This window comes from Thunnus maccoyii, chromosome 20 (genome assembly GCF_910596095.1).
Source record: "Thunnus maccoyii chromosome 20, fThuMac1.1, whole genome shotgun sequence".
Classification (NCBI taxonomy): Eukaryota; Metazoa; Chordata; class Actinopteri; order Scombriformes; family Scombridae; genus Thunnus; species Thunnus maccoyii.
Window position 1 is genome coordinate 16,909,288 of NC_056552.1, and position 23,407 is coordinate 16,932,694.

At 40.7% G+C, this 23,407-nt stretch overlaps 1 protein-coding gene across 5 annotated transcripts in view; it reads left to right on the forward strand.

Moving 5' to 3' along the window:
• si:ch73-103b11.2 (early endosome antigen 1) overlaps positions 1 to 23,407 on the forward strand; it is a 49,845-nt gene that overhangs the window by 3,137 nt on the left and 23,301 nt on the right. For all 5 annotated transcript variants that reach the window (XR_006092753.1, XR_006092754.1, XM_042396495.1 and 2 more), the window contains exons 2-5: positions 143 to 220; positions 2,061 to 2,126; positions 19,457 to 19,608; positions 21,490 to 21,574. Coding sequence is in view for 3 of the 5 variants with exons in the window: in XM_042396495.1 (XP_042252429.1) it covers positions 143 to 220; positions 2,061 to 2,126; positions 19,457 to 19,608; positions 21,490 to 21,574 (381 nt within the window). In the remaining 2 variants the exon portion in view is untranslated. The remainder of the gene's footprint in view (positions 1 to 142; positions 221 to 2,060; positions 2,127 to 19,456; positions 19,609 to 21,489; positions 21,575 to 23,407) is intronic.

Here is a 23,407-nt window from a genome sequence, read left to right on the forward strand (position 1 = left end):
CCGATTTTGGGTCACAATTTGTAGACTAAGCCAGGAACTAGCCTGCAGTTATAAGTGCATAATTGAACTGTTAATCGACATGTTAATGTCCCTGTTTTAATATTTGCTTTCAACACTGTAATTGTGTTTTTCTATTCACCAGGCGAAACCTATATACGGAGGATGGTTGCTTCTTGCACCTGAGGGAACAAATTTTGACAATCCCTTACACAGATCCCGGGTAAGTGGTTTCATAAGTGTGTACCCTTGCTGGACTTGAAATTAATCATATACAGAACAGAGCTTGAGAGTTTTGTCTCTTCACCTCTTTTTGACTTTTGACCAAAGTATTTTTTCAAAAGTCTGTCTTTGTTTGTAGCTTCAGTTAAAGAGTTGAAGAAGTGCAGTTCTATGGATTTTGTGTAAACCTGCGTAAAGAACAAGATGGATAAATTTAATATATCAGAGCAGCTCAGATACGTGTCAGATTAGTTGATGAAGACGGTGAGCTTGCATAGCCTTTCCTTTAATTTTGTCATGCATTCTCATTTGAAATTTGACAAACAGGAGGTCTGATTATTGTGGCTCCTGTAGTCGTTTCATGGATTCAGCAGTTTCCTGTGGGAGTCTTGGCCCTCTATCAGAAGAAGCCTGGTTCTCAGGCAATAATAAGCCCTAATATTGACTTTGTTTCATGAATCCTGCTCCCTTAGCATCATGTAATTGGAGCCTTGCTCTGTTGCACCGCTTTATCAGCTCCTAGATTATACGGTAGAGGTGCATCCCAAAGAGCAGTAAGGAGAATGTGGGGGAGGAGAAGGAAAAGTCCGAGTTCTCACAGCCACACTGATGGCTTCCATATGGGTTTTGGGGAAAAGCACCTCTGGATCCTTCAACTCAGCTATTGTCAACACACCGCTGCTGCTTTGACATCATCATTGATATGCTGGTTTACTGATCACTGATATACAACAAACAAATAACTGACTTGTTGGATGTGTCATGTTTTCGGACCACTTTGGTCAAGCAGGTTATGTGTCTTTGGCTCAACAGCACTGCAGAATTAATCCTGGGGTTAGGACACTATAAAGCCCCTTGTAAGCCAAATATCTCTTTAATTCCGTCTTTGGATATGACTGTGGTGCCGCTTTAACATGGCGTGTGAGGGTTATCAGCATCCCTGTTGAGACCTTCCGATGCCTTTTTAGGTTACAAAGCACTTCTCAATATTTCATGGATTGGACTCTGTTGGAATCGGAGCCTCGGAAATTTAACACTGTGACAAAATGGTGCATTTAGATAGGAGGGGGGGGGGGCAGTGCAGAGCTTATTGAGCCAATGAGGAAAGAAATCAATGGAAACTGTCACCATATAATTTGCCAGGACAGGAATACCATTCTAACCAAGAGATAAAATGACTCCCTTGTATGTTTAATTTGACCTTGTAGTTTCAGCAACAGCTTCTTCTTCCTCTCTTGGCAGGGATCCATTAACATTGTGCACTTCATGCGCTTGCTCTAAACACTGACATGATACTGCCAGTTATCAGTTTACAGTTGTGTGCATTTAACATATATATCTTGTAAGAGATCTGGTCGTGGATGACATTATCAGAAGTGCAATCTTGTGTTCAGCTGTGAAAAGGTTTCACTTAGAAAAACAATCCGAAAACTGGATGATTGATTTTTCTAACTGAAGCATGGGGATAAAATGTTGTCCAGCTCGCTTGAAAGCCTTGTGATGTGGTATATCATGAAATGGTGCCAAGAACCTGGTTGCCACTGCATGACAACTGTTTCCCAAAGGCTCGCTTGCCTTTGTGTATTTATTGTCTCTGTATGTGTTTGCAAGAGTGCGTGGGCCTAGTCTTTTTACACTGAGGTGTATAACAGTAGTAGCATATAAAATTGGCTAATATATAATAAAACACAGCTCCCAACCTTGGCTAAATGTTTTCACATTTTCTCATGTTGCTTCATCCTTTTTATAAAGTGCTTTTGTAATGTATTGCTTTCACTCCAACCTATTCATGCGACCATATACTGTAAATAACTCAAGGTTTTCTCTTGTTGTTCATGCAGAAATGGCAAAGGAGGTTCTTCATTCTTTACGAACATGGCTTACTTCGCTATGCTCTGGACGAAATGGTGAGTGAAAGCTTTCTCCCTGTTGGCTGCTGATTTTTTTCCTTGCTATGAGTAAAACATTTTTAAAAAACTGATCCAGATAATGGCCTGGTATCAAAAACTAGCTGCTGTTGTGGTCTATATGAGCAAATAAACTGTACACCTGTACTATAATGGCTTGTGTGGTAAATTCAGCATCAATGGCACAACATAGTCATGTCATACTCACCACTCACCCATCTCTTGCTCTTGAGTTTCTGTTTTATACGTTTTCACCCACTGAACTTATGATTTATTCTTCTAAGCTTTTCTTTTTCTGTGATAACCTGCTGTTAATGAAACTCTGCATCAGTGAAAAGGATGTGATAATGCCCTCCTGAAGTATTGAGTTTGCATTACCACCAAACAGCTGCAAAAGAAAGTTAACACACTAACAGGAACCGAGCACAAAATAGGGAAGCTTTTTACTGAAATATGATAAAGTATAAAACTGGGGAAGTTAAACATTTAATTTTAAGTTGGGGTTACTGTTGATCAATTTATTAATAGATCCCATGACAGTTAAGTGTTAGCTAATTTTGACTCTAGCTGAAAGGCTGGGTTTATGCTTGTTTATTTGTTTCTTAAAGGAGTTGTTCTCACTGAAAGCTTCACACATGATACATAAAAACAAGGAAGAGGAATTCATTAACAGACTTTAAACATTAGAGTTAACAATGCAGTCATTTTCTTACTAGCATATTTGTCTGGGGCAAACCTGCAGAGTGTGATGGGCGCACTGCCACTTGCACAGGCAGTCACCACGCTGTTAACACTTGTGCTTTCCTGCATACAGCAGAGTATTTTGTAAAAGTGCTGAACACTAAGCTAACTAGCGCAGCAGTGTCAAAAGGAATGAAGTGACGCCACATGGTGTTGATACTAAAAGTCATGTGCCGAGCTGTATGTGTTTGTTTAAGTGGCTAACACGCGTATTGTGCAAGAGCCCCATGGCAACTTCCTGTTCTAAAAGACAAACTGGAAAAACCACTCAAAGCCAGGAAGATGAATGTCTTTAGAGTGGTCTTCATTGGTACCAGTGGCTCAATATGCAATAATTACAGCATGAATATGCGGACTCTCGAGCTTGTGTTTTTGTAGGTCACTTGTTTCAATGTTATATAGTTTGCTGGCGCTATATGCACTGTAGCATGTACACTGAACATTGATTGACCCAAACCAGCTCTGCTCAACAGCTATATTCCAAACGTGGGATGTGCTTTGTATTGAGGTTAAAGCAGTACATGCTTTATTGCTTCTGACCCTTTCATTCTATATTCAGCATTCTCCGGTAGAGGAGAGATATGCTGAAACTTTTATGTAATAGAAACACCAAGAGCTAGGATGCAGAGTGTGGATTTTTGTGCTTGTCTGTACCTTTCAGGGTGATTTCATTCTCCCTAAAGGAATCTGCTGCATGTTGAGTGGCTTACCATTTACATGGTGCATCCAACGGCAGGGTAGATTTTTTCCTAGCCACAGTGTTATATTGTACGTCTTCTTCAAACTGGAGGCGAATAAATTGTGTTTATGAGGCACTGGTAGAGGATGATGACACCAGAAGAAGGATGGGTGATGTGTTTACAGGAAGAGACAAAGGAAAGAGGCGGATGTCTTCTCTCCATTCATCGTTCTCTCTGGATGTCACTCTTCATCTTTTCATCTCCTTTCTGAATGAAGGATCAAAAGGAGAGGGGGGTAGCAAGGGTCTGGAGCTGGAAATATCAAGTGACACTAAATATAGAAGCTCACTTGTCACACCAAGCACATTAGAATAATTGGTTTGTGTTGAATAAACAGCTGCGCAAAGTTGGCTAATTGGCATACATATCCGCCACTTGTCTTTTGTGGACAAAGGTCAAATTAATATTGGGCTGTTTTATGTTAACATTAGGTAGAGATCTGTGAGTGGCATTATGATTTCAGAAATTGCAGTTAAAGTCTTATTCACTTTTAAAGACTGTATAGGTAATGATGTAAAAAAGATTTAGTGCCCAAACATCAGTGTTAAACTAAAATAAATGTTAATAAAGCCAAAGCCAAGCAGTTGGTTGCAACATTTCATTTTTGTGAAGAGGTGCAAAAATTTTAATCTAAATTTGTTGTACAGCAGGTTAATTGCACATCTAGGATGATGGGTATAGTTTTGAAATTTGATACATTGCTATGTATTTCATGCAGTATTGTGTATACAGTTAAAATGTTAAGTGCAAAAACATTTCAGATGGCTACAATCAACATTAAATACAAGATAAAGACTGACGTTAAGGTCTGTTTTGATGCTGTGTTGTGAATGACATCAGGTCAAATCTAAAGACTGCCAGCTTTTGCCAGTATAATGTTGCTCCAGACCACATCAGAGTGCCCATATGAGAGCACTAGTTGGGGTTGTAGATGAGGGGGTGCCCCTCTGTTTTCCTCTCGGCCTAGTTTTATGGCTTTTGTGTCTTGGCTCTAACCAGACCCAGATGAGCTGTGGTCCCAACCTGCAGGATGTGGCATGGCTCTGGGGGAAAGGAATGGTTTAGCAAAGTCCTGGGATATCACAGTTCTGTGAGCCATCGATTTGGGGTTGCCCACCTACAGTGAACACCCATCACGACACACCACTGCCAGAATTTTATGCCGAGAGCAGCGGTGGCTTTGAAGAGCTGTTGTGTGCAAGGAACAAGTGCTAAAAAGAAGAATGTTTAGCTGAAGTAAGAGCATGATATAGAGAAAATGCATTCTGTCACTGAAGGGTAGAGAGGGTGAATAGCTGAAAATGTTGGCCTGCATAGAACGTGTGATGCCATGCAAGGCTAATGTGTTACTGCAGCGTTAGTGGATTGTTTTTGGCACAGGCTTCCAAAGAAAGGGAATTGTGTAATGTCTTGTGTCTAAGGTGTTTTACTGAATATAAGCACTATACAATCTATTAGCTGGAAATAAGGAGATAATAAACTTTCACTTACAAACTCCTCTGTCAATTCAATGTCTCCCGTTGTTGGAACGCACAAGCTAGACTTCCCCAGAGCAACTCAACACAGTTATTTCAGGGTTTCAGAGTGTTGCCAAGGCAACATGTTTTGTCCCTTTGTCCAGCAACAGTTGACCATGGCATGTGTAACATGGGTCAGAGTTATTCTCTGTTTTGTGGAGAGCTCTCACTGTCTCTGTCCTGACTGTATGGATACAGGACAGAACTCTCTGGAAGCAAAGCACGCGTGTGTGGGCTGAGGTTGTCTCTGGGCTTGGTCATATGGCGAGCAAGCCTTTCTACAGTAGCTGTTGAAAAAACACCAGACACAGCATTGAAATGTGCAAGGCAGGATTGGACAGAGTAATAGTTTGTGCTGAGCTGCACATGTTTGTCTGTGTGTGTGTGTGTGTGTGTGTTTGTGAATGCACCTGGGACCGAGGGTGCTTGACTGCAGAAGCCATGTCAGGAACAGGTGCTGCAAGGTCTGACAAACCTCCGTTTTAAACTGAGTTCAGCTTTAGCAGACTTGACTTAACTTAGCACTGATGAGACAAAGTGATCGTACAATCACGCAGGGGTCAAAAAAGAGAAATGAACAAAGGTCACACATACCCAGCTGTATGATTAAGCTATTCAAGCTGTTTGAGTTATGTGAGAAACACCCACACACACAAAAAAAATCCATTATCATCTAGTGGTGAGGGCACGTTTGTGGGTGTAAAGAACTCTCCAGCTCCACAAGTGCGAGTTAAAATGATCAACACCCACACTCTAATAACTGCTTCGCTATGCAGTTCTAAAATCTCCACGCAACACCTAGCTCCCACTGACCGTGCTTTGACCTAATTGTAACCTATTCATACTGACACATGTAGACACTTGCACACACACCCTTCATCATATGACTTGGGCTGAAGCTCAATCTCTGTTCTGGTCTCTGACCTCACACTGAATCATAGCCTCGCTTTTTACATCCTTAGATTAAGGAGGCATTGATACCCTTGTATTACTGTTGACAGTGGCTTGTGTACAATATTTCTCATTTTATTTGAAGGTGTTTTGCAAGTGGTTGTAAAAGACTTACACTTAATGTTCTCATGCTGGTAAGTTAATGTATTTTAGTCCAAATTATCCAAGCACACTATACCTGCAAATAAAAGGAGGCTACCTATTGAGTTGCAGTACACAAAAGGCCCATTCAGAGACACTTGAATTTGAGACATTTGCCTTTAGACTGTATTGACTGCAGTTGACTGTTTGTATCACAGCCATATCCCTTGTTATTCCAAGGAGAACATGATGTTCTCATGACGTTTCAGCTGTTGAAGTCATTCTCATTTCATCTCAGCTCAATTAATTTCCTGTGTTTACTGGAATTCAAATAGTGGACCCCTGCCCTCTAGCGCTGTCCAAGAACTGAGTTTTGAGAAACTTCCTTCCATTTCCCACACATTTGTGCATTCTTTTAACTTGAGGCACACTTTTCTACTGCCACTCTCCTGAATCTTTCAGACATGAGCATATACAACCTCAGCCAGTGTTTGCCTTCAGATTTGTAAGACCCCATAACATGCTGAAACATGCATAAACCTTCTTCCTTCTCTACTCTGTGAAACGTAAAATTGAGGGCTATTTTTAACCAATTTTGAGGGGCTTTGTGCTGGTTTGGGAATGAGGAGAGCTTTCTAGGGGATGGATGAGTGGGCAGGGCCTCTGAGCTGTGTTGTTGCCTCCAGGCACTCTATGCAGGGAATAAGTGGAGGCTGACCACCCCACCCCATTAAATTAGGGATACTTATAGGGGAGCTCCAGTCGTAACCTAACGCGCCAGATGGTTTGATACACAGAACCATCTGAGAAGTTGTTCTTGGGAACTGTTTGGAAAAGGCAGGCACTTTAAAAAAATACTTGGCAGGTGATTGGATGAACCGTCTGTCTATCACCGTCTTACCTTGCGAGGCAGCTGGACTCGCGAGAGATCACGCAAGAATCCTCATAGGACGATGATTGGTCTGAACCACTGGTGGTTCCTGGTAAGACAGTGTAAGCCTTCCATATTGGATCATTGTGGCCTGTTATCATTGTGACTTGTTTACTAAGTGTGGGTCCTGCGTGAGGCATGTGTTGGTTTTGTAGAGATATGGTGCGTGAGAGTCTTCTTTAACCCCTGCCCTTCCTTCCCCATGGATCCAGTAGGAACTGATCTGCTGGAATGTAAACAGCCATGGATTACAGTGGGGTCACTGTTCCCATTGCACAAAGCCACAAAACCATGGGAACAGCCATTCATACAGCTTGTAATCATCAGGGTCTACTACAACACTCTAACTGCCATTCAACGTAATGGCAGCCCCACATCCCAAAGCTGTTGTCTAATATAGTATATTTTTGAAGAACAATTCCTTGTTTTTGTTTTCATGCACAGAAATGGGGAATTTTTGTGGATTTTCAGCCACACTAGCGGTGTGGTTCTAGGCATGGCAAGGCCATGAAATTGTCTACAAATACTCATGGATCCCAGACACTGAATTCCAGTAACTTCCCCTGATGTTTCTCATAAACCTCTATCAAGTTAGCATTTGTGGTTTTGAGTGTAATGTCTCGACAACTGTGGAACTGGTTGTCATGAAGTTTGGTTCAGATACATACATGTCCCCCTCAGGATGAATTGTGATAACTTTGGTGATCCTTTTTCATCATCATCATCATCAGAAACAACAAATACTGATTTGTCAATTTCTGGGATATGACCAACACCTGCAAGTAATGCCTCTCCCATTAGCCTTAGCTATACTGTGGGTTTAGTGCTAATAAACAAATGTTAAAATGCTAACACCTGAAACAAAAATTATGAACATGGTAAATAATAAATCTGCTAAACATCAGCATTTTAGCATGCTGATGTTAGCATGTAGCCCTAGCTGTGTGCCAAAGTCACACAACTCATAGCTGTGGATTCTTAGTTTTGTTTAGGTCAAACAAACTTGGCATGGTCTTGTCTATGCTTACCAACCACCACATGTTGCTGTCCCGGTCTCCCTGTCAGACCCAAGTTAAGGAGTCCACCTAAATCTGTGTGATCAGGTGATGACTAACTTCACATAGCACACAAACTTTCCATTATCACTTCTACACTAATCAGGCCAGAAGTCATTTGTCAGTTTTTGAAAGGGATTTGTACATCGTCTCTTAGGCAGGGGTTCTCATCCACCCGCTAACATTGATGGCTAACCACGGGCCCTGTTGTCTCTCAAGTGACCCAACATGCATATCCACTCTCCAACTGAGTGCTGTGCTTTATGAGTAGATAGGACCTTACCATTACCAGGAGAGTATGATTAAGTTGAATAAAATTAAAGTTGCCATGGAAGAGGGGCTAGGTTGTATTTTCACTTGATGAATGACAAATCTGGTGACTGCTCTGTTGGCCTTTTGGCCTGACTTTTCTGTGTCTTTTTAACTGCATTTTAGTTTTTGCCTTGGCTTTAGTCAATACATCATTCCGGATATGACCAAGATAAAAATCTTATCTCCTCCACTTGCTCACTGTTTGAGTATTTCCATTCCTTTTAGTCAGAAGTACAGTAACCCTCTCTGGCTCAGGACCAAGTCTGCTGCCTAAACATTAAACTGAATCACTTAAAGCTGATCTACAATGTAGGCAGAGCTTGGCCTGGGTATGAACCACTATCCTGCATGGTACCACTTTGGTCACTTTTATTATGTTTAAATGTGTAATTTTAAAGCTGTTGTTTTTATTAGTGTACAGACACACATGGATAACAGCCAAGAAACATGATCGCAGCTGATTTGAAACTTAACTTAATTGCAGTTTTGTTCTTGCTCTAAACTCTCAAGGATCAGATGTGAAGGATGGGGGACATTTTCATGTTTTCTCACTGCCCTGCCCTCCAATCCCCCTCCCCCATTCCCCATTTCTGGACTGTGTATCACATAGCCAAAAGGCTTAATGAGTCAAAATAATTGCTTTCAAATGACACTTATTAAATTCAAATTACAGTCAATAAAACAGCATTGTCCTCCAGTAGGCTAACTCAGAAGGACTAAGCTGCCCTTCTGTGATTGACTGCGCCCAAATATTGTATATGTAGTTTGGTTAGTCAATAAGAAGAACTTGGTCTTTCCTTAAGGGGTTTTTTGTATTGTCAACAAATCTCATGTACAGAGCCAAACCAACAATGAACTCATCCTACTTATAAGTATTGCACATGTATCCAAAGTCTGATATATCTTATTCTTCTGTGCCATAGACTGCTGTTGTCCAAAAACTATTTAAAACACTTCAGTGAGCCATACTGCTGCACTGGGTGACATGTTCCTTCATACCTGAAGACGGTGGCTACGGTAGCTTGTTTAGAAACAAAATGTAAAAATAGCAATAACATAGCAACCATCCTTGTACGACACCACTGAGCATGTGTGAAACATGGTTCCATTTACAGAGCTTCACTAGCTTGTTCTGGTACATATCAAAACCTTCTGACTTTGTACTACATTATAAATTTCTCAAAGAACTTCGTTACAAAGTCAAGAGGTTGTGTTATGTAGCACAACAAGCTAGTGAAGTTCTGTAAACGTAACTGTGTTCCCGCGCATGCTCAGTTGCATTACAATCTTATCGCTACTTTATTCTTTTGCAGCCGTTTCTAAACAAGCCACCATAGCCACCGTCTTCAGGGATGAAAGAACAAGCCACCAAATGCAGCGCTGTGGCTTATTGACATGTTTGTGACAGAGAAATAAGATATATCAAACTTTGGATACACGCGCAATACTTCTAGGTAGGATGAGTTCATTGTTGGTTTGGAGATTTGTTGACAGTAAAAAAATATATATAGAAAATCACCAGCCTTATCCTTTTAACATATTAAAAATTTGCTTTCACAACACAACCACTGGCTATAAGATTAAGCTTAAGCTTTCACTGACGTGGGCATAAAACAATTCAAGACAGTTCATCTGTTCAGCCCTCTGCTTTATTATTATATGGTTCACTGCCAAAGGATCATTTAACACGGGGCAATAGGTCTATCACCACCTTGAGTAAAATAGTCCTGTATTGCTCATAGTAAAGGGATAGTGATTTCTCATAAGGCATCACTTTTCTATTGATGTGGGATTCCTTCTAATGGCGACCTTGGACTCTTTTAAATTTCTCTTGGTGAATATGATTGCCATGTGAGGTTGAGCTAAATTCTTGATGGCAGTCCACTGTTGCGCCATGGTGAGGAGTCCTTAAAAGGCTCTTTTTTTCACAATGTCTTTTTACCACCCTTCTCTTTATGCCTTCCTTCATTTTCTTGTTCTTTTTAATGATTTCCAACCATTCATTATCCAGAGAAAGGCTGGCTCCAGGAGGCTTTGGCTAAACCAGTGTCCACTCCAACTTGCATGGTCCTCACTTTTACTTTCCCATTACTCAGCCTTATTCACTTTCCCATCCTTTTACCTCCTCACTTTCTCTTATTCTGCCACTCTCTCGTATCTCTGTCTTTCATTCCAGTTCTCTCTGGCCAATAAATCATTTGTGTTGGGGAGAGCAGCCAGCAGTATTGTGTAACTTCGCCCCCCAAAACCCTCCCTTGTCTATAAAGCCAAACACGGCCTGACGGACTGCTCGCTCAGTTTGTTCTAAACAGTAGACCAGGACACTGACAAAGGTTTCATTTAAAGCATCAGGGTGAGGGGTTAGCCAGCTCTGAGACAGGCACTAATAAAACAGCGGGGTAGGTGGGTAGGTGTCTGCATGTGTGATGGTGGGGGCTGTAGCGACACTGAGAGGTATTTCCAATTTGGAAAGTGAAATGCAGCTATTGAGAATTACCGACACATACACACCACTAAACCCAACCAGTGTATCTAGGAAATATTTGTCATTTATATTTTAATTTGGCTCTGATTTTCTATTTAAACCACATATTACCACTAGACTATACTAGATGCTCTGCTCTCTCTGCCTGGTTTTTAGGTTGTGGGACGGATGGCAGAGTTGATTAGTTACATCACTGCAGTAAGATGTCTCAGTTGGATGAAGTCCAGTTGTAACCTGGCCTGAGACCGGGTGTCTATTAATTAGGCTGCTGTCTTGTGATGGCCTGCAGTAGCCGCAGCTGCAGCTGAATGTCTTTCAGAGTTGCAACAGGTGCAGGTGTACTGGATGACCTTTAACCTTTTACCTCAGCTTGGCGACCTGCCAATCCAACCACCTGTTAAGGTCAGTGCTCTGCAGCTAAGATATTATTAGAAAGAAAGTACAGCCTTGGAGTTGGTGATGTTTCACGTGAGTACAATAGCGAGGCTAAGACATATATTATGGTAGAAATATTTAGATAAAATAATCGATAGAGGTAAATAGATTGCCCAGTAGAAACACTTACTAATATTTACCCATTTCATGGGTAAGGCTTGCTTATAAAATTCATAACCTGCAACTTAAGTATGTTGGCTTGTAGCTAATTGTTGTTGGGTGAGCCCTTTGCTCTTTAATAACCCACTCCAGCTTCTTCAGGACCTGGCCCAAAATTCCCATTTCCATCAGCCATGGACTGGATCATCTCCAACCTCAGCACCTAATCAGCTTAGTGCTCTCTCCTCTATGCTTAGCATTAAAGAGAAAGCGCGAGAAAATGCCCCCTCTACTGACACCAACTGCAGTCCTTTGACATATGAACTACTAAATGAAAAAAGCTGCGAACAGATTGATATGTAGTAAAATGAAAAACAAAGCAATTAAGAAATGGGCAAGACAGCTGGCAACTTTTCCAGATATCAACAGAAGAATCAGAACTAACTGAAAAAGAACCAAACTATTTTGTCTGTCTTCATCAACTTTGAGCTGCTCTTGCACACAGCATCATATTATGTTCAGCTAATAATTACACATCTTTGACAAACTGATTAACTGAAATAAGCTAAAATATTAGGGTATTCTACATTTTTCCATGGACATCATTGAACTTGGTATCGAAGCTCAATTCTTTTTGAGTACTGGCCTTATATTGTATATAGCGTAATTACTAAAAACTAACAATAAAAACGGTCATTTACCAATTCTTGGTCATATTCTGAAGTTGAAGTTCTAGTTTGGCTGTTTTGTGTTGACAGCATCTGATGCATTCAAGAAGTTTGGCATATTTTTTGAAATGATAAGACACTTATAGAAAAACATGCTTGGAAAAGTTAGGTATAGTAAAGAAATATAATTTGGTTATTGGTACAAAACTTTGTATTGTTAATAGTTTTTAAAGTTCCATTTTGTTTAACCAGTCCTAGAACACACAAAGAAATTTGGAAATTAATTTTGCTGAAACTAATTTCATGCCCCAAACGTTTTTAGCTCATGAATTGTCTCTTAGCCTCTTAAGTTATCTTTTGTCAGCACTCTTTTGAATAGCAGGTAAACTACTAACCAGCAGACCTGGGGCCGTAGGAAGCTGCTCTTCAGCCCTGTGGAAAAACTGCTAGCTCCAAAATTGAGGTATTAGCTGGATTCCCAAAGGAACATTTTCCTATCCCTCCCCCATTTTCCTTTCTCTTCTGCCTGATGGGCCAATTTGCGTTGACTTAGCAAGGCTTTGGTAGATTTGCAGTTATTATCAAAGAGTTATTTGAAGCCCGACAGCAGGTCTTATTTAATTTCTCCACATAGTGTAGACTGAGTTGTAGAAACTAGCTTCTTGATAATTGTGTTACTGGAATGAATGATATTTATATACATATCTCTGACAAGAACAGCTTTAAACAGGACCTTGTGACTTGACAACAGCTACAGCCTATAATGGGTTCCTATTCACCTTGGCCTACTTTCCAAAGTGCTGTGTCAGAGCACCGTATGGGATGCTGCAGTAATCCAGACACTGCTGTTTTGGAGCACCTTGTGATCTTGGAACACAGGTTTGTTTTTCTTCTGCAATAGAGAGAAAAAGTTGATCTTAGTGCTGCAACTTTAGGATTTACTGTTCTACAACTCAGTGAGTGGCACTGCTTTTGAGAGAGCATAAGTATATTTTAAGAACAATGGTTAATGTTGGAAAATAAAACCAGTCTAATGAACAGGACACCCAGCTGTAGTCATCATTGGTCTTGGAAGAGTAGTAGTAGTTTCAATGAGTGTATAATGGTGCATACTTAAGATGAATACGTTTTATTTAGGGCTTCATTGTGGCTTCACTGTGACATGCATTTGTCAGCACTAAGCCACCAAGGAATTTAAATAAATATTTTTTTCCTGCCTCCATGGTTCACTAACCTGACGGGAGTGTAATAAGACAAAAATATCTAAGTATGTAATATGTCACCTCCCCGCTCAGCAGTGCACACTTTCATCTTACCCTCTCTGGCTCCTTTTTATGTTTCTCATGTCAACTCATTTAAAGATTGACTACATAGCAGATAGCAACAAATACACTCATTGTGAGCGTACTATAATTAACACCAACCGTAAAACCTTGAGTGAAAGATAAAAACTGAAGCTGATAAGCAGAGCAAGCAGACATAACAGCCTGTAGGTTTCATTCATCACAGATGGGAAGGAGTAAAGAAAACAAGTTGATGAAGAAAGAAGAGTACAAACTGTTTACATTGTTAGGCATTGACAAGGATATATACAAGAAAGAAGCTTTAATGAAGCGGAGGGGGTTGGATTGCAAAGGTTACCAGTCTGGGAAACCACACGCACACTTACAATAATTCTGCTTAGACAGTCTGAGTCTGAACAGGCAACGCAACATGACACAACTCGATTGTAGCACCTGTTTCTGCAGCCTGCCCAGCTACTCTGTCACCACCCAGACATAGACTGACAGATTTCTCACACTGACTGTATTTTCTCACAATTCATGAAGCAATAATTATTATTACAGACTTTGCATAAGCACTATTGTCAAAGCTTATATTGCAATGCTGTATAGATAAATTATTCAACACACAAGTGCTTAATTATTTTATCCACCACGGTGGGCAGCTAGGGATCTGGTTTATGTAACTCTTGTCCATCTGATTGGCAGCATAATCTTAGTTAGCGTTTAAAAGAATTCTGCCGTACTAGCACAGAAAATGCTCTTCATCCTCCAACTCTCTCTCCTCCTCTTCCTCCTCCTCTGCATCCTGAGCTCTGTTGACTGCTGGCCTCCTAACACAGCATTAAACCACCCACATCTTCTCACCATTCTCCATAAGAGGAGCAGTACTGCCACCACCCACAGTCCTCTCTGAAATACCTGGTAGAAATACTGTATGTGTGAAATGTGTCTTTTTTTTACTGTTGTTGTTTGTTTTGTGATTATTCATTTTTCTGAACGTTGTGTTCTTGCAATTAGCCTTCACTATAGTGCCGTTGCTGTGTAACCAAGCATGCCTACAGTCCAGCATTTGTCTGAATGTCTTGAATGCATACCAGTAGAGTGAGGTGTATTTGAGAATGTCTGTAGGATTGTACTTGGCCCTGCAACAGAGATGTCAGATATCCACCATATGGCTTAGTCTGATTTCTATAGAATTATATGTTTGTATAAAGTCCAGGCAGGGGTTAGGGTCTGTATTATAGCTGAGTCTAAGGTACCATGAGGACTCTGGGACAGTGATTATTGTAATCTTGTCCATGGCCAATCTGTCAGCTCAAATTCCTGGCCTGATTGCTATGTATACCTGTGGTGGATACATGACTATTGTGGATTTAAGAAGGAGAAAGAGACAGAGAGACAGTGTGTTTGATAGTCCTCTGTAGCAAGAATGGTGACTCCATCTGTCTGGCACCTGATGACATTCCCCCCCCCAGCTGGGTGTTGGCATGTTCACTGGTATCAAAAATGTGTTTACCTCTGTTGTCCTAAGTTGCTAAGGAAAGATTTATTACATAATTGCTGTTATCGGTAATGAACAGAGGATGTTGGACCCTGAAGAGACCTGATCTTAGGCCCAGGTTTGTGAGTCAGGATGATACACTGCCAGTTCATCAGCTTGGCTTCTATGTCTTTAATGCCAAGCGGCTTTTGGTGCAGGGTAAAGAACCTGGAAACGGTGCTTGAGGATCCTGCCGTTACATGCCTAGCAAAAGACGTACCCAAATGTGTGAAGTCATAACATTTGGTTTTGTCACCAGACAAAGTGGCACCCAAAAACAAATAACAGATGTTTATAATCACGTTACAGGTGTTCATAACTAATCAACATGGTCAATGAGCAATATTTCTGGCATCTTGATACTGATAGTAAATGCGAATAAAATTCGATGATTGTAATGAAAAAGTTGTTTGCAATGTGTGACTCAATCAGACAGTTAAATACCATTTTGTTCTTCGATATTCCTTTTAGCTGAGTCAGTTGAATTGCACTCTTGCTTTCCATGAGTCTGTCAAACCCAAAATGTTGATGGCAGAGGAAGGGAATGTGCTTCACAACCAAAAACGAAAGTAGACCATCAGCCAGCTGCCAAAAGAAGCAAATATTTCTCCTACTGTGTCATAAGGGAGAATGGGATGTTTTGCTAAGCTGCGGAATGGCCAAGAGTGAAGGACACCAAGGGTGCAAAGGCATGCTTGCATGGAGCTTACTAATTAGCATTTTCTAAACAGAGTTAATTCCTAATGAACACTCTCGTAATGCTACACAACATCTGGACTGAGATCACAAGACATGCGGTCTTGTGTGGTAAAGAGATGACAGATAAGTCTAAACTATGTTGTGGAAATGCATTTTAATGCAATGTTGAAGTTGAAAAGAACCTTTCATTATATAAAGAGCTGCAATGATAGTCGATTAATCAATCAACAGATTGTTGATCGACAGAAAATTAATCAGCAACTATTTATCTTTTTTGTCATTTTTAAAGCAAAAATTTTGATTTGATGTTTTTCTTTGTCATATACGACAGTAAACTTGTGTACTATTGTTCTCCTTGAGCGGTGGTAAATTAGGCATTTGTCATTATTTTCTGACAATTCATAGAATAAACGATTAATCGATAAATCAAAAATAATGGAAATAAAGGTTTGTTGCAGCCCTGATTATAAAGCATCCTGTCCACGATGTTGTCAGTTGTCTTCATCAGCTGTAGTTTCTGTCCTTCTGTCCTGTGAACTGAGTGTAAAGTGTCTCTCAAAATCTCACTTTGTAAACTTTTTTTAAAACCTTGTATTTAAGATGTGAAGCTGCTACATAGAACTGTCTTTTTAGTTAAAGCTGCTGTTTATTTTTTAGTCTTTACACTTGTACAACACTTGTACCACATACTGGCTAAAACAATATAAAATTGGACACCAGTGTTCAATCAGTTAATACATCCTCAAAATATTGATGTTGATACAGAACACCCACCCTGCAGTCATCACAGACTTGCCCAGAGAAATCAAATCTTTTTCTGATTTGTCACCCGTCTGCCCTTGAGACTGCTCAATGACTCCCATCGAGACAGTATTCATACTATTGTCTGAACAACTTCAGAGACAAGAATAAGTTTATGCTGGCTTCATAATTTCCATGCACTGATCACAAAAGGACACTTGTTTGGGCCTCTTGTCTCTCAGTCATTTCCTTGTTGAGGGTTAAGGGGAGGAGTGGCTCTGTGGACTGTGGCGGCTGACAATCCCACATTGTGTGAACTGGTGCTGCTTCACAAAGGGTCCATTGTGGAGCGCGGTGGCCCAGGGAGAGGGGACTGGGTCTAGGCTAGGTGACAGCGAGGTGTGGGTTCGGGGGGCCTGGGTCTGGGGGCTAGAGCTGCGGTGGCTGGCCCAAAGGAGGGGGCGTGTATCGGTGCTCAGCTGACACAGTGCCGAGGTTGGGAGGGTGCACACGTGTGAGAGGAGTCCCGTGCTGCTTACCATACAACCTCTCTGGAAAACATGTACTGTACTCCCACACAACCACAACCTACTTCATATAAGCACTCCAATCACTCTCAGAGGTGTAGCAGTTTAATGAAAATAGGTTTTTAATCAGAACTGTCGTCAATCTGATTTATTTTCTGTGTCCTAGAGAATCTGATGCTGTGATTATAAAACTGGAGGCTTTAAGCTGCTTTTACAACTGTTCCTAGAATTTGAAATATTTTGCTCTTTATCCTCTTCTGACTCCTGCTCAAGGACAAGCCCACATGTGTGGTGTACTCTAGATTTGTTTATACAGACAGATGGCCGAGCAGTCCAAAGTCATAGTCCACAAAACCCCGTTTTTTTTTCTCTCTCTCTGCTGCACTGCTGTTCCCCTTGACCACCAGCTTGAGACTTAATCTCCCTTCTCTCACCCTCTACTCTCCGTCTCCAAACTTCATTCCTCTCTCCAAGTCTGAGAGTGACAGGGCTCTCAGGTCAAGCTGACGCCACTCTCTCCGTCCAGTCTGAAGCAGGCCTAGGCCCTCGCCCAGCTGTCCCAAGGTCTATTTGTCCGTCTGTCTGTCAAGCACGGCTGTTGCCCCGGCCTCTCACCTCGGTGTCAAGAGCCCTTCGGTGACGGACCATTTTTAAAGCCACTGGCATAAGAAGTCGAACCAAAACATAATGGCGAACTCACTTTGTTTTACCATGGTACAAGAGAAGTTGCAAAGGTCACACGACCTGCCATACCATGCTACCTAGATGTTCAGGCCTCAGGTTTTACTCTGATACATTTGCCTACTATACTCCTTGTTCCAATTCACTGTGCCAAATTTTGATTTATTTTACAATACAGAAAGTGGTGAAAGAGTTCAAAATGAAAGTGACATTTAACAGTGACGGAGTAAACAGGGCCTCTCAACCGCCTACAGGGTGGGATTACCACACACTGTTAACTATTGACTTCTCTGTCCACATCAGAGGCCATCCATAGGCTTAAATTGCTCTGTCATTGACAGGCTATGGTTATGCTGCACAATTTGGGCCCTTGAGTCAGATTTATTTTGTCACTAGCTGACTTGAACATGATGCCTTTTAATTTGGTTTCCAGCTCTATCTCCTAATATATTCTTATTTGCTCAGGGCTGTAATTTATCATCTGTGGCTACCTGGTACTTTTAGCCTGCAACCACTATGGCATTTTGGTGTCTATAATTCTGCCTGTATGCTTAGTGAAGTGAAGGTATAACCAAAAAGCTGTTCAAACAGCATCCCGTGCCCAGTGTACTTAGTTATGCAGTACTCATTTACTCCATTGAGCAAATATAAATCCCTCAGTCAACATAAGATTATCAAGGCTTCTCTCATTGCTCAAGTAAGTCATTTGGAGGTCAGACTAAGCAAAAGTCAGTTTTTCTGAATTAGTAATATTTGTGGTTGTGTGTGCAAATATTGGCCTTCTCATAAAACTATCTTTCTAAGAATGTGTCTGCACAAGTGTTTTGCTGACAAACACACTCAGAAAAACATCATTAAAAAAGTCTAACTAGCAGAACAGGTACACTTGGAGCAATGCAGTGAAGTGGACTATTAATAGATTGTCTCATCTGTTCCAAGTTGAGCTAGCATGTCGCCATTCATCGTAAATGAGCCATGCCTACACACAAAGCCATTGTGTGTGCTTACATAAACCTGCATGCGAGACTTTAAGTCTTAGTACACAAAGTAGTATTATTCTGCAAGTCCTGTGGTCATGTTATTTATGGCAGACAGATGGCATCCATGTCAGTGTGCATAGTTGGGTTTACACCTCTCAGCTAAGCATCAGACAGATTAAACTCAAGCCTGCTCCAATGAACCCATGAACTTGTACTGTTTATAAATGGAACAGACAGTCCTTTTCACAGGTCCTACGAGGCTCTGTCTAAAATGTCTAGTTTATATGATATATACTGTGGTTTTGTATGATTTTAATGTCTTAATTGTCACTGATCTTGTATGCACCTGAATCCTTTCTAGACACCACTATTTTTCACTTAATCAAAACTGAACCCACTACTTTTAAAGCTACCAAAAATACTTAATTAATTATGTGTTGATTATGGATTTTCCTGGATTTGGTGGCTATTAACTAAATACAATAATGTCATGCTGAGTCCATCAGAGTTGTAAACAACTACTCACTTTATCTATCTAAAATGACCCTAATTATTGCTAGAGTAATACTTTCTTTTACAAATAGAGCTGTTGAGGTAAAAACCTGCATATATGTAAATTATGTAATACAAATGCGGCAATACATATCACAAGAAACAAAAATATCACAGTGAGCCCTCACAAGAACATTTTCCTGTGCACAGATTGTTGTATCAGTGTGTGGTGTGCGAATCTTGGCATGAAAATTGATGCCGGGGTGGATTGTGTGAAAAGACAGGAAGACCATGTGGAGGGATATGTGAGCACATCTGTTCAGTTCCCCACTTAACGCCCTCTCTATTTCCCTCTGTTGTGTCCTGCAGCCCAGCACTTTACCCCAGGGCACAATCAATATGAACCAGTGCTCCGATGTCATCGATGGCGAGTCCAGGACAGGTCAGAAGAACTCGCTGTGCATCCTGACCCCCGACAAAGAGCACTTCATCCGGGCTGAGTGTAAAGAAATCATCAACGGGTAAGAGATAATAAGTAATAAGTTAAAGGATAGGTTCAGTTTCTCAAGTCTGTCTTAAAACAATAGTCAGGTGCCCATATGAACACTGAAACAGGTTTTGTTCACTTGTTGTAATCATTCCTCCTGTTCATACTGACCACTAGAAATCCCCTCTTTGTGTCTCGACGGACAGTATTTTCATGTTGAGCTGCATTGGAAGGATTGTAACAAAAAGAGGGACTTTGGCACTAAAAAGACAAACTTTGAAAGTTATTGACTTGATTTGACTAATTTGGGTGGCTCATTCTTCATATACATTTTTAATACATTTTTGCATGGAAGGAGGACTGTGGGGTTTTTTTCCCTCATTACTAACATTCAAAAGTGCATTATGAAGGGATCTTCTAATGGTCAGTATGAGCAGGAGGAATGGTTACAGCAAGAAAAACATGATAGTGTTCATTTGGGCACCTGATTATTGTTTTAGGACAGACTTAAAAAATTGTGAACCTGTCCTTTAATGTAGGAATTGCACACAGGCAACCTGCCTTTATGTTTACAATAACTGTGGTTTCAGGTGGGTTTGTGTTGCTCTGTCTTCTGGGTTGGAGCAGGAAGGGATGACAGAGACTTAGACAAGGGCGAAGACTTGTGTGCAACTGCTCTGCCCCCTGCTGTCTGTTTTGGGCTCTGCTTATCACATAGTTGTAATCCACACTGCAGTGACAGTGCACATTCTTGAACTGTCCCCTCCACCTGCCTCTCTGCCCCCTTTTTTTTCTGTATTCACAAACTCCTGTATGCCTGGACACATATCCCAATACACAAGTTGTAAGCTTCATAATTCAGTTTTTTTCTCCCGTGCCTCTCCTGCACTGCTGCACATTAAAAGTGTGTTCCTGCACTGCCCTCCCCTCCCTGGCTGTAGCATACATTTTATGGCTATTCTTAGGGAACTGTGACTCACAGCAACCCACACTCCATTATGCTACCTGCTCTATCACGGTACACCTCCACTCTCCTATCATCTGGCTTCCATGTGTTGGTTCTGAGCCATCACAGTAATATTAACCCTGGCAAGGTAGACAGTGTTTCACAGGGGCTTTACCACCATCAATTAATGTTTATATAACAGTTGTAATTTAGCTTTTTAAGTGTGTTTATACTGTACCTTTTGTCTCATTATGGTACAGTATGAAAACAGTGCTGTGTGCACTCATTCATTTATAGCTGCCTCACATATTTGTAACTGTGGAGTTTATAGTGTGAACCTTCACACCAAAGCCTTTCACTATTTACAAAGTAGTGAAGTAGAGAAATATTTGATAATCATGTACCATGGCAACTGACTTGATGATTCTGATAGTAACAGTGGTAAGACGTAGTTTTGATGTTGCATGAAGTTCCATATTATATGTTGCATGAGGATATGTATGTATATATCACCCTGTTTTGGAGGTGGTGCTAGCAGTACTGTTTTGTTTTTTAGAAAAGGTCTGCAAATGATCATATTTGTGTATCTGTGCTGTGTAGTAAATTATGTGTTTCTGCTTTTCAAGCATGATGCTTAACTAAATCTGCTCTAATGTTGCTGCTGATTAGATAATAGTGTCTTCATTAAATGTGTTTCTAATAAACATATTGTTAATCTTCACAGTAGACAAAAATAAATTGTCAGGGATAATTCAATGTTACTATGACCAAAGTTAGTGTAGCTGTATCTTTTTGGAACTGTTGGTAGTATTGGGTCATGTTTTTGTTTGTCCTGGCAAGTATTATGGTTTATTTTTTGCTTCAGAGACCTTTATGCTAGTGATATATTGATCCACCATTGGTGCAGGGTTTGTACAGTCTGCTTTTAGTGTTTCAGGAAAAACACTCTGACTGTTTCACTATTTCTAGGTGGCAGGAGGCTCTGACTGTGTACCCCAGAACCAACAAGCAGAACCAGAAGAAAAAACGCAAGGTCGATCCACCCACTCACCAGGTAATGCACCTACTCATGCTCTCCATTAAGTGCTTTTAAGTCGCTTGCACAGATCAAGGTAAGAGTAGGAAGCAACCAAATTCACATGAAGGTCAAGTTTTTTTGTGTTGGATGTGTTCGATACGATTCCTCTCTCATTTGTGTGATAACTGTAACTGACTGCCTCTGCATATAGCAGGGAACAAGGACAGGATGGTCCCACAAACTTGACGGTACAGAAGTACAGCATTTTGAGATTATTAGGTTGAGGTGATTTAAATAAGATGGAACAATGTGCCATGTGCTGTGGAAGTATGCAGTATGAAGGCTTCTCATTCCACTCAAACTACACCAGCTGTTTTCCCCTCGGACAAAGCGTGACAGAGGCATTGTTTCTCTGCCAGCAACATGCTTGACAGTTTATGTTATCCATATTTTCATTCTTGAGTCACATGATGTGGCATATATAGTAGAATAGTCTGAATGCCACAGATTTGTCTTTATCGTATTGGTCATTGATATGCAGGAACAAAAGGATTACAGTGATAACACCTCATGGGCATTGTAAGTCAGACATTTACCTAAACTGTACTTGAAATTTCAGCAAAATTTTGCTTGCAACAATGTACTTCTGCTTTTATAGATGCAGCATTACATGTATTAATACACATGTCACCTGGTCAGCAGGCGGCAAACATTTGTGAGCAATCAAAATATTCCTGAGCAAACAGTGAAGACAACTGCTCGCTAAAATAACATTCAGCAGTCTTTTTCAGCAATGTGACCATGATCCTCCCGCTTCTGAAACTGCTGGTGCACTCTGTTTTATTGTCATGTCCAGCAGCTGCTGTCTCACCTACCAGGCTATTGCCCGAGTCCTGCCTGTTAGGTCATTTACCTTGTGGGCTTGGTCAAAACAGTTTTTTTTTTTTTTTTTATTTGACCAACTTCCTGTTGAGACTCCAGGTAAGTATCTGTCAAAGTGTCCTTGACCAAGACATTGGCCAAGGCTAAATCCCTGCCCTAAACTCTAAAAACTGAAATATCACAGATTTTGAAAGATCAGAAAGAGAATTTCCCCTTTAGAGAAAAGGAGGCAGATGGATAAAAAGATATTAAGTATATCTACACAATTTTTAGCAACTAAAAAATCAAAACATGGTAGTATTCAACAGTCTAAGCAAGGTGAGAAGAGTCTTTCACGCCACACATAAGACATGAAATGCCTGCAGGGAATCAAAATGCAGTTTTCATGTTAGTGCAAGCTTTATATGTGCTTTAATCAGATTTCTCCCTGTAGATAGAAATAAATTAACATGACCATGTAAAGGTGCGTCACTGTAATAATAATAATAATAATGGGCATATCCTGTATTATTGTACAGACCACCCATCATGGTATACAGTTTCTCCCCTTTCCTACCTCATTTATGATGTGAGGCCAAATTTATGGTGGTTGCACACAAAATTCTCTGAAGTTCATTGTCTGGTTCCTCTAATGACGGCGCCCTGACTGACCTTGCTGAGCTTATACAAGCAGATTAATCTGCAGAGGGACAGAGGTGACACAGTGATGACCTTGACTGATATCCCATGGGACCGCTGTCATTTTAGTCTGATTTTAGTATTGTTCAACAACAATACTTCTCTATGTAGATAAGTCTACCTCTTATACTTTTGTTTGTCATATGCATCATCTAGCCGTATTGAATTGCGCTTCAGGCTTTCATCCATTTCTATTCATCGCATTGCTAAAATGCACACTTAATTATAGTAATTACTGTAAGTAGTAAGCTGCCTCCCAGAGATTTCTCTCAGGGAACTGTTAAACGATGCTAAAAGACTGCAAGTTCA